The sequence below is a fragment of the Pyrus communis genome, chromosome 5, assembly GCF_041283825.1.
Source record: "Pyrus communis isolate YQ-2024b chromosome 5, ASM4128382v1, whole genome shotgun sequence".
NCBI lineage: Eukaryota > Viridiplantae > Streptophyta > Magnoliopsida > Rosales > Rosaceae > Pyrus > Pyrus communis.
The window spans coordinates 6,527,534-6,542,078 of NC_142569.1; the positions used below are offsets into that span (position 1 = coordinate 6,527,534).

The window sequence follows — 14,545 nt, forward strand, 5'->3', positions numbered from 1 at the left end:
TGGGCCTCAGTATTTGGACTTCATTACTTAGCCCATGATTCATGTAAGAGGGGAGGAAACCCTTATTCTATAAAAGGGCTCCCTCACACTCACTTAAGGGAGGGAGACAACAAAGGGAAGCACAAAGGGCAGCACACAGAGAGCTCCCTTGCTTGTCCATTGTAATCCACACATTTACATAGTGAAACGGAATCAACACCAGTGTGGACGTAGCCTCAACTTGAGGTGAACCACGATACATCTTGTGTTATTTGTTTCCCTGTCTTTATTCATTTACATACTTATCCAGACTAATGACCAGAGCAACCTAGCGAAGGTCACAAACTTGACACTTTCTGTTGTATCAAAGTTCTCGCCGATTTTGTGCATCAACACATCTTTTCACAGTAAAGCAATAAAAAGATCATGAGCAAGTAAATCTGGACCACTACGATCAAAATTCCAGCAATCAATAACCATGATTATAAATTTTGACAAACTTACAGATAGTCAAACTGGAATGCACAGGGAGAAGCGGAAGAAGAAAAAAGAAGATGGAGAGGGGGTGGTTGATAGCCTACCTGATGCTGGTCAAGGTCAGTGTTGACAGAAATCAACGAAGCCCTGCGCGATTTTGTCATTGTGAGTTGTGAGAGAGAATATGATGGTCACATGACTCAATGTGACATCCAGAAAACTTAGTACTACAACACTAAACTTAAAAGGAAAAGTACAGAAGAATCGAAACCATTATAATTCCTTACATGATACTGAATGCCGGTCAATGGAATTAAGTGAAATCAGATGGGTTTTGATCATGGACATGTCTAGTTTTAAACCATATAATATTGACTGAAAAGGAATCCATGAGGACATAGAAACCAAGAGCCAAAATAGGCTACTTGAAACTTAGTTTTTCTGTGAAGAATTAATAAATTCTCTGCAATTTAGAACCTATACTCTTATAATCCAAATTACATTTTCAGAATGCTTCCACACAATTCAGAATTCATGTTTATAACTTCAATTTCAATTATATTCAACAATTAACAAGACTTGACCTTTTAATCCAAACCCTGAACAAGATATTTGATCACAACACCGAAAGTATAAAATTGAAAATAATAAGAAAGATTGATACAAAGCAGCTATGGAGGGAATAAAGAGAGATGGGAATTGTTACCTATGCTGCGGTAACGATTAATTATTATACATGGATATGAAATTAGCAATTAGCAATTATTATACATGGGAATAAAAAATAAAAAAAACAGCACTGCTGTTTCTTCACAACCAATACAAACAGGGAGAACCAAAGGCATAAAAAACCTGTATACATCATGTCCTTTCGTTTTTGTATATGATGTACAGTTTTAAATCCAGATTAAATTTTCTAATTATTTTCAATTGTATTCATGTTATGTTTTCTATTTAGTTGATTGTGAATATTGTTATCAAATTGAATTACATATTCCAATCCAGTAATGAGTCGTGGCTTGATTTTGCGCTGTGGTTTCAAGGTTTGGCATTTTTGAGGTAACCAGTTTAAACTTTTAAAATGCTAGCCTTAAATTTTTAATATTTTTATTACTGTAATTTGGCTTTTAATACATATTATAATTTTGTTTTGATTTTTTTTCCTTTTTAAATTTATTTTTTTATTTTATTTTTGGCTATCTTATCAAATATTTGTAATGTGTTGGTTTTTTGTTGCTATTATATGTGTGATGTATGTTTATTTCAAATTTGTGCTATATGTTTCTTGACACTTTATTTTTCTATCTGTTTCTCTTGCAATACGGTTTGCAGTAATCCATTTTAAAATTATTGTAAGAATTTGCTTCCTTTGTGTCAAAAAGATCTATAAATGTTTAAACAGATAATGACGTAGAGTAGAAAAAATATTATGTTCATACTCAGTCTAAAGTCTTAGCTAAAGATAACAATCAGTTTAAAAGAGTGTGTAGAATAAGTTGTTTAGAAAATTGTGTCACCAACGTCTTATGCAATAGTGATGTGTTTGTTAGTCAAAATTCATCCACTGAATGCCAATGCAGTACTAGCATGTCTTCTGCCAATCAAAATGTTGTTCAAAATGATGATGATAGGAATTCTGATGCTTCAAATAGTATAAACTTGGTTCAAAAAATTTCTTGCTTGGCTGATAAAAAGGGAAAAACGTTGTTAATACACTGGATCAATCAACAAATTGTTTTGAAAAAACCTTTCATGGCCATAATAGAAATTTTATAAGTAAGGATCAAGCATTTTTTCAAAGAAACAGAGAAGACACATTCAAAGTCACTAATATACTCCTGCTTTTTACAGCAATTACACTTTTTAACATGCAACAATGCAAAGTGTACGGTATTCTAATCTTTTTTCTACCTCCACATGTGTTTGTGTCGATTTACAAATGATTTTTCACTATACTTTTTTTTACTTGAATGTTCATTCTTACATACACCTGCAAAAATGTTTGTTACAGTTAATAGGCACTTTGGAGAACAAATATGAATGCTTGGAGTAGTAGATTTCACACAATATTCAGAATGGTATGTTCATATTCATATGTTATACATTTCTATGTAGAGCTTCCAATTAAATTTTGCAATTACAACTAACTCCTAAACAATGGTATTTGTACGTTATGAGAGAGTTTTCTGAGAAAGATGGGATTTTTACTTATATTATCCGTGTAATCCCAATTGAAATGTCTCTCTCTCTCTCTCTTTTTTCTTTTGTTTTTTTTTTTTTTTTTTGTGACATTTACAAGTCCTTTTCCGATTGGTTACAATGATTCTGTTCATCTCTCCAATTAGTTTTTTCGTTCTCTCTAACCTTTTGTCTAATTTTATTTTTCATTTTTTTGGGTGGCTTTCTGCAAAAGTTAGTATGAGCTTTTTGCATGACATGGATGATGAGTATAAGAAACTCATGCGGAGAATGAACCTACCAAGCTATATGCATAAATCATACCTTAAATACCTCAAAAGCACTTCAATTATTTACCATCTCCCTTATTCAAACTTACACCTCTTCATCCAATATTGTTTCTCTTAGGATTGTACCTAATAACAGAGCAAACAGACATGAAATATTTCTGGAAGTTGCAGAAGTACTTACTGATCTCAACCTTATTGTTACGAAAGCATACATATCTTCGGATAGTGGCTGGTTCATGGATGGTAAAAATCCTTTTATTACGGACTTTTTTATCGCTGTAAAAATTGTCCTTTTTTGTTCGAGCTAGAAACTGATTATGTGATTTGGTTTTCAAATTCAAACAACCCCAATTAGGCTTCCACAACATCAACAACCCTTGCGTTGATCTGTACTTCCACTGCGCCAAGGGACAAGACACCATGTCGACCGTGGAATTCCACTAAACTCTGATGAACCAAGTGCTTCCCTCGGCCTGGTCGCACAATCCTCTAAGCACCCTCAAACTCATCTGCAACTTCATAGATAGACGCGACCACAGTGGAAAACGCAACCAAGACGAAGCTTTCTTCACGGCAGCGGTTTGGCTCCACCAGAACCACCCCAAAACCCTTGCCTACAATCTCGTGCCAATTTTCGGCTCCCTTGGACATATCCTAGACCTTCCTGCATTCTCTCGCAGGTTCTACGGGGCAAAGCTCACTTGAAATTTACTGGGAGGACGAGGGATGAGGCGGATTCAAACGGAATGGTGAAGGTCAAGGAAAAGGATGCCAAGTCAAAGGCAAGCGAATTGTTGTCGAGGAGGAAGGCGATCCACATGGCCAACAAGGTGCTTCTTGCACGATTGCGTTTCAAATATTTTTTGCCCAGTGCTTCAAATCTGATATTGAAAAATTTCATCATCACAAGGACCATGACCATGACCATCATGATGATTACTGCTTGGAGATTACCCAAGCGGCTACCTCTTTGCCTACCATCGTTGATCATCATATGTTGTTCGAAAACATTGCAAGGAAGGCTTTCCCGCCAGAATCATGCCTCCGAGAAGGGGATGGTAGTGTTTGTTGTATTGACCGACTGAGGAAGGAGGTTCTTGTCGCCCTTGTGAAAAACTATGGTGCCAGAAGGCTGGGAACCTGCCAACTGGTGGGGTTATAGAGCGGAGTACAAACGAGAGCAACTGGCTGCAGCCAATGAGATTGATCCTGGCGATGCCGTGCTGCTTCCGCATGACATATTACGCTATATCAAGTATCCTGAGCTCGAGCAGGAGGCTGATGTTAAGTGGAAGAAAATGGTGGTGGTCTACTCAAAGCAGGGGAAGCTGAAGAATTCGTTGGCTGTGTGATGTCGACAACACCTTGTCGGCGGGTTTGGCTTTGGGGCTTTTGTTGCCTCAATTGAGTGACGAGCCATGGAAGGGAAAGGTGGTCACCTAAAGCAAAAACCCTCAGCTGCATTCGATGCAAGGCGAGGATCTCAATTCGAGGGCCGAATATATGCAGACTTTGATCAAAAGCCAGGACTGGACGGTTGATTTCGGGAAGGTGTTCGATGTGATTCTAGAAGAGGCAGTGAATGCGAATTTGAAGCCAGATAAGATGGTCAAGAAGGTGCTTGCCTTGACCACATACAAACACTTCTTGACAGGCAGCAACTTCATCTTCTGAGGGGAGACTAAATGTCTCCCTTTCTTCTTCTAGTTCCTGCTACTACTTTCACTTCTCCAAAGCTCGCATTCTTTCTTTGAGTTCTGATGAGACTAAGAGAGAGTATATATATAGGTGTATACATGCTGCTAATAAGTGTGTGTGTGTGCGCGCGCGCGCGTGTGTGTACATGTAATTAATACTTTTGTAGAGAAGAGCAAAGTGAGTGACAAGAATTAAAATAGTGGGACTGGAAAACGGTAGGCTTATAACGTTCAAATTCTAACGATCACTTTCGGTGGAGGCAATAGAAACGAATAAAATGTGGGGCATGGACTTGTCGCCTCAAGTGATCTGGCATTGGCACTTCCAAATGTAAAGAAAAAAGGCACAAAGACAACTAGACGAGCACCATAGCCTTAAACGGGTTGATCATGCTTTGGAATTTTTTATTGATCCGAGGTTATTTTTCAACTGAGATTTGCTTTGGCGACCATGAGCTTCCCTACATTTTAGTTTTACTCGGCCCCACCGTTGAGACCACTTATTTTTGAAAGGTGACACTTGCATAGCAATTTAACCAAGGATTTTCTTCAGGTGACACTGATCAACCAACAATTAACAATCACTCGTGTAAAAGAGTTGGCTTATGCAAAAACCCTACCAAAGAGTCCATTAAGGTGACACCGTAATCAATCAACAATTGACAATAATTCATCTAGAGCCAACTCGTGGCTTTTGTTTGTAGGCATCTACTAAGATTGCTTATGTTTTATTATACGTACTTGGCTATTAGATAGAAAAGGGTGGTGCTATTCACACCTATTTTTACCTCCACCCACTCTTCTCAATTTTCAGTCATCGGATCGTCGAATGAATTAAAAAAGGCCAAAAGACAAAAATTACCAAAAAAATGTATGAAAAGTTAAAATGAGAGTGTGAATAGCACCAACTATAGAAAAAGAAACTTACATTTTTTTCCTTTTTATTAAAAGTGGAGATTTACACCGCAACGTACTAACACAAAATTGACATGCAATTTTGACTCAAATATCTATAAAATTGTTTCTTATTCTAGATATACATCATCATAGCCAAAACCTTAGAGGCAGAAAAGACCCAAGGACAAGTACAGGGGTGCACAAAAGGATAAAAGAAGCATGTGGAAATCATTTCCCATTATTTATCACCTTCCTTGTCCTCTAATGCCAGCGAGCAATGACTAAGTGACATTTACAGGAGAAGGCGTAGGGTCAACCCCGGGGGTGTTAGCACCACTTGCATTGCTGCCTTTGGGTTGATAGTTGAGGTGAACATTACTATGCTTGGAAGCAGTTGATGGGGTATCATCCTTCATCAAAAAGTTACCTGTTGACAATGTCGTTACATCTTTAAAATCATAATCTGTCAAATAGCTCGGCTTTGACATGACAGTGCCTATGTTAATATCTCCAGAGAGCATTGCCACCACGCGTGACATAGATGGCCTCGTCATCGGTGATGCCTGCGTGCACAGGAGAGCTGCTCTTATCAGTCTAGTCGCTTCAGTTTTGTCAAACTCTGTCAATCTGGGATCCACCAGCCCGAGAGTTTGGTCGTTTTCATGTAGAGTCCATACCTGAAAAAACATCATGCCACGGTCAAAGGAACATATAAATAAGTTCTTCACAACAATGCCAAAATGAAGCTAAGCAAAAGCAATTCCTACCCATTCAAGAAGATAAATCTTTTCTGGTTCCAAGTTATGGTAAGAGTTTGGTCTCCCGCTGAGGATCTCCAAAACAACGACTCCAAAACCAAACACATCGGCCTTCTCTGTCAAATGTCCAAACAATGCATACTCTGGTGCCAAATAGCCTCTACAATGCAAGATAATCAAATGGTTGCACAATGTTTCTTGAGATCATTAGTGGCATTATTAACATGATGTGTCTTATAATTTCATGCAAGTATAAATGTGTGTGGCTATAATATATGTAACCTATGGAAAAACAATAAAGGATGGCTTACATTGTCCCTGCAACCCGGGTGCTGATGTGGGTTTTCTTGTCATCATAAAGCTTTGCCAATCCAAAATCTGATATTTTTGGGGAGAGTTCTGCATCGAGCAAAATATTACTGGCTTTGACATCTCGATGTACAACCCTTGGCCTTGACTCCTCATGAAGGTACGCAAGTCCTCTTGCTGTTCCCAACAATATATTGAATCGAGTAGGCCAGTCAAGGTGCAAGTTACTTGTTCCTGAAATATTAGTGAAACCCAATCAAAATCATTTTTTAAGGAATTTTATAGTGCTTGAAACTGCATAAAATGATGTTTCTATGCAACCTAATAGTAGATAGGTTTGTACCAAAAAGTGCCTGATCAAGGCTTTTGTTTTCAAGATACTCATAAACCAAAATGTGGTGGCTGCCTTCGATGCAGCATCCATACAATTTCACTAGACTCCGATGTTGCACAGCAGATATGGAAACAATTTCAGATACAAATTGACTCTTCCCTTGGTGAGATGCTACTGAAAGTTGCTTCACAGCCACTACTCTACCATCAGAAAGTGTACCCTACAATGTACACAGAAACACAATTTCGTGACGTGAAAGGAAAGAAAAAAGAAGATATATTTTCTTCTCTCGGTCGCTCGCTCTCTCTCCTTTCTCTTGTCATTACTTCAAGTACATGATATTGATGTAATACATATTTCACCTTATAAACGGGGCCATATCCTCCCTCTCCTAGCTTATTTGAAGGATTAAAATCTTCAGTTGCAGCTCTCAATTCAGCATAACTGAAAGTATATGGTCGGGGGCCTAATCCTAGAATATCTGCACATTCACGAAACAGTATGACATAAATTTTACTTTCGTGAAAGCATTCTTATTTCTGTGTGTTAATGTTAGAGCAGAGAAACCTGAATTGGATACCACTAATAATATGGTCATTTACCTTCATCGTCCTCTTTTTCTGATTTTTTCCTCCTCATATATAGAATCGCAGATATTAATAGCAAGCTCACAACTCCAGCGGGAACTGCAATACCAACTATCAACCCAGTCCTACTCTTCTTTCTTGGAGTAGTTGGTGGAAGCCCTGAAACTGTTGGTGTAAAATCTGAGCGATAAAACAGAAGAATTCTTCAGTGTCAATTAACAGCTAAAAAGTACATTTAAACCACTCACAGGAAATCTCTATAAGTTAACACATACTATACCTGAAGCAGCATGGACAGCTGCTATTAGTGGTCCGTAATCACTACGATCGAGTATGCAACAAGTCCCTTTACCAGCCCAGAACAAATGAATTTCAAGATAATTCTCTGACACGCTAACATTAAACTTTCTCACAACTGCTCGGTTAACACCACTTGCCTCCTTCGATATGTCAAAGTCCTTCGTCCTGCGAGTACCCTAGCAACCAAATGAAGAGGTAGGTGATAATTCTAGTCTCCTTTAAATCAATGTCTTTAGTTAATGTAGCTTAAAACATCGAAAACCTGTCCAATGAGGTGTTTACTTCAAATAAGTTAGAATTTTTATTTTATCAGCAGTCTTACCTGAATATAGATATCAAATACACGCCGTCCTAGACTTTTCCAAGTTTGCAAAGTGCGACTTTCATAAACCGTCTCTGCAAAGTGCAATGTTACAGTGTAGGGCCCATTCTCAAGGCCCAGGCCATAGTATCTCAGTGATCCTGGGGACACTCTTGAAGTCTGGAAAAGCTCCGGGGTCACATCTGTTCCGGTGACTTGTGCAAGGGTATTCACTAGAAACGATGCGTTCTTTCTGTATGTAGAAAACAAACCGGCATTGCTGACAGCCCATTTCTCTGTACTGGTTACATTGAACGTTGCTGGGCCAAGAGCTGAGTCTTCAGTCTCATACAATATGCCATCACTTCCCGTCATTTGTTTTCCACCACACTTGATTGAGAAGTTTGCATCTGTAAAGTTTCATGTAATACCAGAAGCTAGCCATGATTAGTGATGAAACGTCAAATTGAAGACTCATGCTAATGTTCATCAGTCACATATTTCTAAACAGTTATGCGTATTACTGAACTTATGAAAACATGCTTGCAATCTGTATCCATATGTATACATAACTAGAGAAGCAATGCCTTTTCCTCTAACATGACGTTGCGTTAAAATAGTAAATGATGGGTGACATAAGAGCAGATTACATCGTGGGGCATTTCGATTGCATGGAAAATTTCTCTGGAGGCAATTCAATCCAGGAAGACTGCAAACACAGAGAACAATTATTAGTTATCCAAATAGAATCATGTAGTGGAAGAGTAGTGATAGTATTGCTTGTCTAAAAACGAGTAAGAGAAACTTCCAACTCACGTTATGTTTGAACTGTCAAATGTGAAGTTGTTGACCACTAAGTTCCTGCATAAAATCATTAATCAATCAACATATGAAGAAATATATCTTTATCAAATGAAAATTCCATGTCCAAGATCAAAACTTAGTAGGCAAGTAGCACTGTGAAAACGAATCTCAACGATAATTTTTTATCAACATATTCTGGTGATTTAAACTATAAAATGAAGATGAAAGATAAAAGGACACGTACAGTTGCGATACTGTGGTCACCCACTGGGGAAAGCTTCCTGATAAAAAATTGTAAGACAAATCTCTGCAAATAACAAAATAGAATCAGAAGGCACAAAATGCATGAAAGTTATTAAGAACTTGTGTAAGATAGGATTAGAATGTTTACGATTATACACAAACACATACATGCACCCTGCATTCTATATGACTACTTTAAGAAACGAGGACTTACATAGTCTGAAGTTGATTGCTCTTTTGGCTCGGAAGAGGTCCGGATAGACTATTGTTTCCAAGAAACCTGGCCATTTGGATTATAGTAGAAGGCACCCAGAAAAGAAAAAGAGATGAACAAACAAAAGGTCAGATGTGTACAAAATCTTCAATCAAAGTAGGGAATGTTAAAGATTTGATAACTTATGTAAGATAAGGCAATAGAAAGATAATAATAAAAGCGGGGATTACAAGGATGTAAGAGAACTCAAGCTGAATAAAAGACTTGGGAGTTGGCCTGTCAAATTGTTGAAACTCAGATCCCTGCAACACCAACGATAAGTTGAGAGGAGCAATCAGAATGAAACAAAAGACTTGGGACTCAAGCTTATATGCACTGGTACGTACAGTATCTGTAGAATTCGATATTCTCCAATATCAGATGGGATGGTACCAGTGATTAATGCGTTTCGTAGTTTTCTGTATTCCAAAAACATAAAATTTGATAAAAAGTAGATGAAGTAAGATATCAAATTTCAAAAGGAAAAAGAAGTTAGATGAAAGTATCTGGATCGATGAGAATCTTCGCTTACAGTTTAGTCAAGCTTTTCAGATTTTTTATGAAATCAAGAGAAGAGCTCCCATTGTATATATCACTGATTCGCCTACATCATTATATGCAAAATAAACTGAAATCCCATCTTTGGAGAAAGAGAGAGAGAATTACAATTTAGTCAAGCTTTTCAGATTTTTTATGAAATCAAGAGAGGAGCTCCCATTGTATATATCACTGATTCGCCTACATTTGTACTTACAGAGTTTTCAATGCTAACAGTTGAGAAAAGCTGGTTGGTATTGGGCCTTCGAAAGAGCTCCCTTGTAAATGCCTACAGAAACATATAAGAAGCTTGTGAACAAATTATCCATCTCAGGTCTGCTTTCAAAAACTGCGAAAGATCAAAGGTTTCTCAACTTACAAATCAGCGAGTTGCGTCCAATTCCCTATGAAATCAGGTATCTTTCCTGAGAAAGGACTGTTCGATGCCCAGCTAAAATTCAAAAAGTTGACTTACACTAAGCTCATCCAAGAAAAGCAATCTCAAAGTACTGGATAAACGAACAAATCTAAAATACAATTTAAGAGCCGTTCTTACAGGGTTTGCACGTTGGTGAGCTTGGCAAATGTTGAAGGAATTTCACCACTGAGTCCACAGCTGTCCATGTAACTGTGAAAATCATAAGGCAACTGATTAATACCCATTTCATACGATAAAGTGCAATTTTTGCTCATCCGTAAGGAATTAACATGTAATTCAAATTTGATGATTTAACGAAGCACTTACAGTTCCTTGAGCTTGACTAAATTACCAAATTCTGGAGGGAGTGTTCCAGAGAAATTATTTGGTCCGATGTCCCTGCAAGTCATGTTGAACGGGCAAACACTTACTTGAAAGCAATTATTGAAGAGTGATAGAAGGTTTTGTTGAATTGTAAGTCTATAGCTGATTAGGAAATAAGCTGTGTATCAAATTTGTGTATTCACTTGAGTTTAAAATACCAAGTGTAATGATCCTAGCAACTAGCTAGATGTAAGGCTGAGATTGTTTTGTGAAGAGAGAGAATTCACCTTGGATTCTAACGGTTATGTAAAGCACAGAGTGTGTGTGAATTGTAGAGAGATGAAGAGAATATGCTCTGCTAGATTTTGCAGAGAGAGAGAAACCTTCAGAAAATTCTTCCATTGTTATCCTTCTCAAATTTTTAGCTTATAACAACAAGTTATGTATCTAATGTTTACGACACAAAATTTTATTGTACGCTCTCTAATTTTTCATGGCTTACAGCACAGTTAGCTCCTTAAGGTTTCCAAGCTCCTTGGGGATGGGCCCAGAGAATGAATTGACCCTAATTGACCTGAATGGAGATATCAGTTAGTGAAAGATAAGCACCATTAAACTTATTTACATTACATACAAGGAAACTAGTACTGCATTATTCAATAAAAGCATAATGATTTTTTTGTTGATTACAGCATAAATAGTAGCAAAAAGGTGTAAAGAACATAACTGTAGTTTATGATATTCAAAATGAAGTATACAAATTGCTATGGGTCTCATCAGAAGTATGAGTACTTAAAGAAATGTTCTCTCACTACTTACAAGTGAGTCAATGCAGACATATTGCCAATGAATGCCGGTAGGGGACCGGTGAAATAATTCTGATTGATCCTCCTACAAAAATTGAAAGGAAGTGTAATCGTTAACTCTTAATCTTACAGCATCACCATATTTTTGTTGAAATCCCACATCGGTTAGAGAAATAAAAAGAAGAGTTTAAATATCCAAATCCCACTCCAACTAATGCCGAGGCCTTTTGAGATAAACCTCACACCTGACGGATTGTGCAAGTGGTAATTACCAAGTTGGAGACAGTATCAGTGTTGTTGGAAGTGAGCTTTTGGCCCGTCTCTCTGATAATTCTATAATTTTTAATATTCAATATATTATTTTGATGAACCAAAAACAGAGAAGGGAGTTGAAAAAAATTCTTACATATATGTGAGATACCTCAAAGCCACAAATTCTTTTGGAAACACCCCTCGTTTGTTAAGAGCATACACTCTCCTGGAAAGCAAAAAGATTGAACATTTAGAACTACATAAAATGGAGCGACACAGTCAAATTATGACGTTAACATATATAGGTGGCAAGTGAAAAATCAGCAGTGGCATGGAAATCTTGTTCATAAAGAGAGAGTAGTTTAACATACAGTTTGGTGATGTGGCATGTAGTACCGTTGTCGTAAGTACAATTGCAAACGATGGCTGGGTTGTTATCGGGGCTCTCAAAGTAGGTGCCGTTAATGGCAGATCCACTGCAGGGTTCTCCACTGATATTCCACAGCCCCGACACCGCTTGTGTGTCCCATTGTTCAAATATTGAGTTCAACGCCCTCACTGCACTCAGAGTTAATTCATTCCTTGAGTTGTGTGTATTAGATTATCTCACACCATGATTTGACTTGTGTTACCACTTACCAGACTATCTCGAACCAAACGAAAGATCAAATTGATTATTACATAGGAAAATTACCCTTAATTTTTGGATGTTTTGTATATGGGAAGAAAAAGAGCTTTACAAATAAGTTCCTCGAAACTTCATTTCATATAGTCAAAAAACACTTAAAATGTCATTTTGTTGAGGGAAAAAAGCCCAGTTCCTGGTCAAAAACACTTAAATGTGGCAATGTGTGTGTGTGTGTGTGTGTGTGTGTGTGTGTGTGTGTGTGTGTGTGTGTGTGTGAGAGAGAGAGAGAGAGAGAGAGAGAGAGAGAGAGAACCTTCAGATGGATCAGTGGTAGCATTTTGAGCAAAGGACAGCTGAAACCAGAAGCAGCTGAGGAAGCAGAGTAATAGTATCCTCATCATTAACTTCATCTTCATATTGTACATGTGCAGAACTTGCTCTCCTCGACGGCGTGAACTTAAACGGACCAACACTTATATTCCGACTGGCTGAATCATGCATTGCATGTAAGAATACGAAGAAGACCATTAGATTTTAGTCATATATTGACAACGTATACATATATAATCTTTATATATAAAGCCAAGGGCTCAATGAACAGTGTTTTTGGGTGTCACAAGCTTCACACAAAAATCCTCTGATGCGGGGGTGTGGGGGGATCTGGTGGAAGGGGGATATGGGGTGGCTGGGGTCCATGGATATGGATTAGCTATGGCAGATCAGCCATGGCATCTAACAGAATGAGAATTTAGAGTGCAAAATAAAATTATTAGAGTGCCAATATAATATTCTATTGTTTTAAACTTAATAGTCACTTTCTTCTTTCTTTAACAAAAAACATGGAAGGGTACATTGAAATAAGTAATTATCAGTAGCATACTACATAATTTTCTCATTTATAAAGCCAGTTGTTACGAAATTTCTTACGTCTTAATTGGGACTAAGATAATTTTGTATATATGTAAACAACTTACTTTCTCTCGGTCCATGTATTTGCTACTAACGTCTTAATTGGGACAACTAAAGTACTTTCATATGTATATAAACTTGCTTTCTCTTAGTCCATATATTTGCCAATAACATCTTAATTGGGATTGAGATACTTTTGCTTGTACGTAAACAACTCGATTTCTCTCAGTCAATATATTCAATGGTAACGTCTTAATTGGGATTGACATACTTTTCTATGGATGTAGACAACTTGCTTTCTCTCAGTCTATATATTTGTTAGTAACGTCTTAATCGGAACGAACGAGATAATTTTGACTTGCTTTCTCTCGGTCTATATATTTGCTAGTAACGTCTTAATCAGGACGACTGAGGTAATTTTGACTTGCTTTCTCTCGGTCTATATATTTGCTAGTAACATCTTAATTAGGACGACTGAGGTAATTTTGACTTGCTTTCTCTCGGTCTATATATTTGCTAGTAACATCTTAATCGGGACGACTGAGATAATTTTGTATGTATGTAAACAACTTGCTTTCTCTTGGTCTATATATTTGCTAGCATAACGTCTTAATTGGGACTTTAATATTTTGTATGTATGTAAACGACTTTGCTTTCTCTCGGTCTATATATTTGCTACCATCTAGAAAAATTCATAGTTGCATACCAGTCAACGAATTAAGATCCAACTTTTGAGTCTTGATTAATAGTATCAACTAGAAAATACGCCCACGCGTTGCGGCGGGAACAACTATTTCATGCGTAACTGCATGAATAAGACACATTTAACCTGAATAAATTTAACACAATCATGAATGAACAGAGGAACACATAAGTGAATGAGGTTGATAAGATAAGCAGAACTTATGTAATCATGTTAACTACAAACTGAGAAATGACTTTCTTTCTGCATAAAAATTTACTAAAGAAACAGAACTTACATAATCATGTTAACTACAAACTGCAATACAAAAAATTTGAAGTATTTCCAAATATGTTGAAATCTGAAAGGCAAAAGATGATAATTCTTCTTACTGCATAAGATTATACAATAAACATAAGATGGTGTGATCTCATAAAACTCAGTATTTAGGAGAAAGGAAGATATAAACATACGCAATCCGCTTTCAGACTTGCCAAATAGATCTCTTAAAACTCATTATTTAGGAGAAAGGAAGATAATCTTGCCAAACAGATCTCGTAAAACTCAGTATTTCTAATTCGT

General features: G+C 37.2%; 1 protein-coding gene across 1 annotated transcript; it reads right to left on the reverse strand.

Annotated features, from left to right (window-relative positions):
• Window positions 1–5,531: 5,531 nt before the first annotated feature.
• On the reverse strand, window positions 5,532–12,879 carry LOC137724511 (putative LRR receptor-like serine/threonine-protein kinase At1g56140). The gene is made up of 24 exons (XM_068463254.2): window positions 12,686–12,879; window positions 12,116–12,302; window positions 11,899–11,970; window positions 11,506–11,577; window positions 11,189–11,260; window positions 10,690–10,761; window positions 10,501–10,572; window positions 10,324–10,395; window positions 10,162–10,233; window positions 9,940–10,011; window positions 9,755–9,826; window positions 9,599–9,670; window positions 9,369–9,434; window positions 9,156–9,218; window positions 8,924–8,968; window positions 8,758–8,816; window positions 8,129–8,517; window positions 7,787–7,982; window positions 7,522–7,686; window positions 7,282–7,400; window positions 6,929–7,139; window positions 6,588–6,819; window positions 6,286–6,436; window positions 5,532–6,195 (listed from the first exon to the last, which is right to left on the reverse strand). Exons 1-24 carry the CDS (start codon window positions 12,795–12,797, stop codon window positions 5,800–5,802), a joined length of 3,111 nt encoding a protein of 1,036 aa, XP_068319355.2. The 5' UTR covers window positions 12,798–12,879; the 3' UTR covers window positions 5,532–5,799.
• Window positions 12,880–14,545: the final 1,666 nt, after the last annotated feature.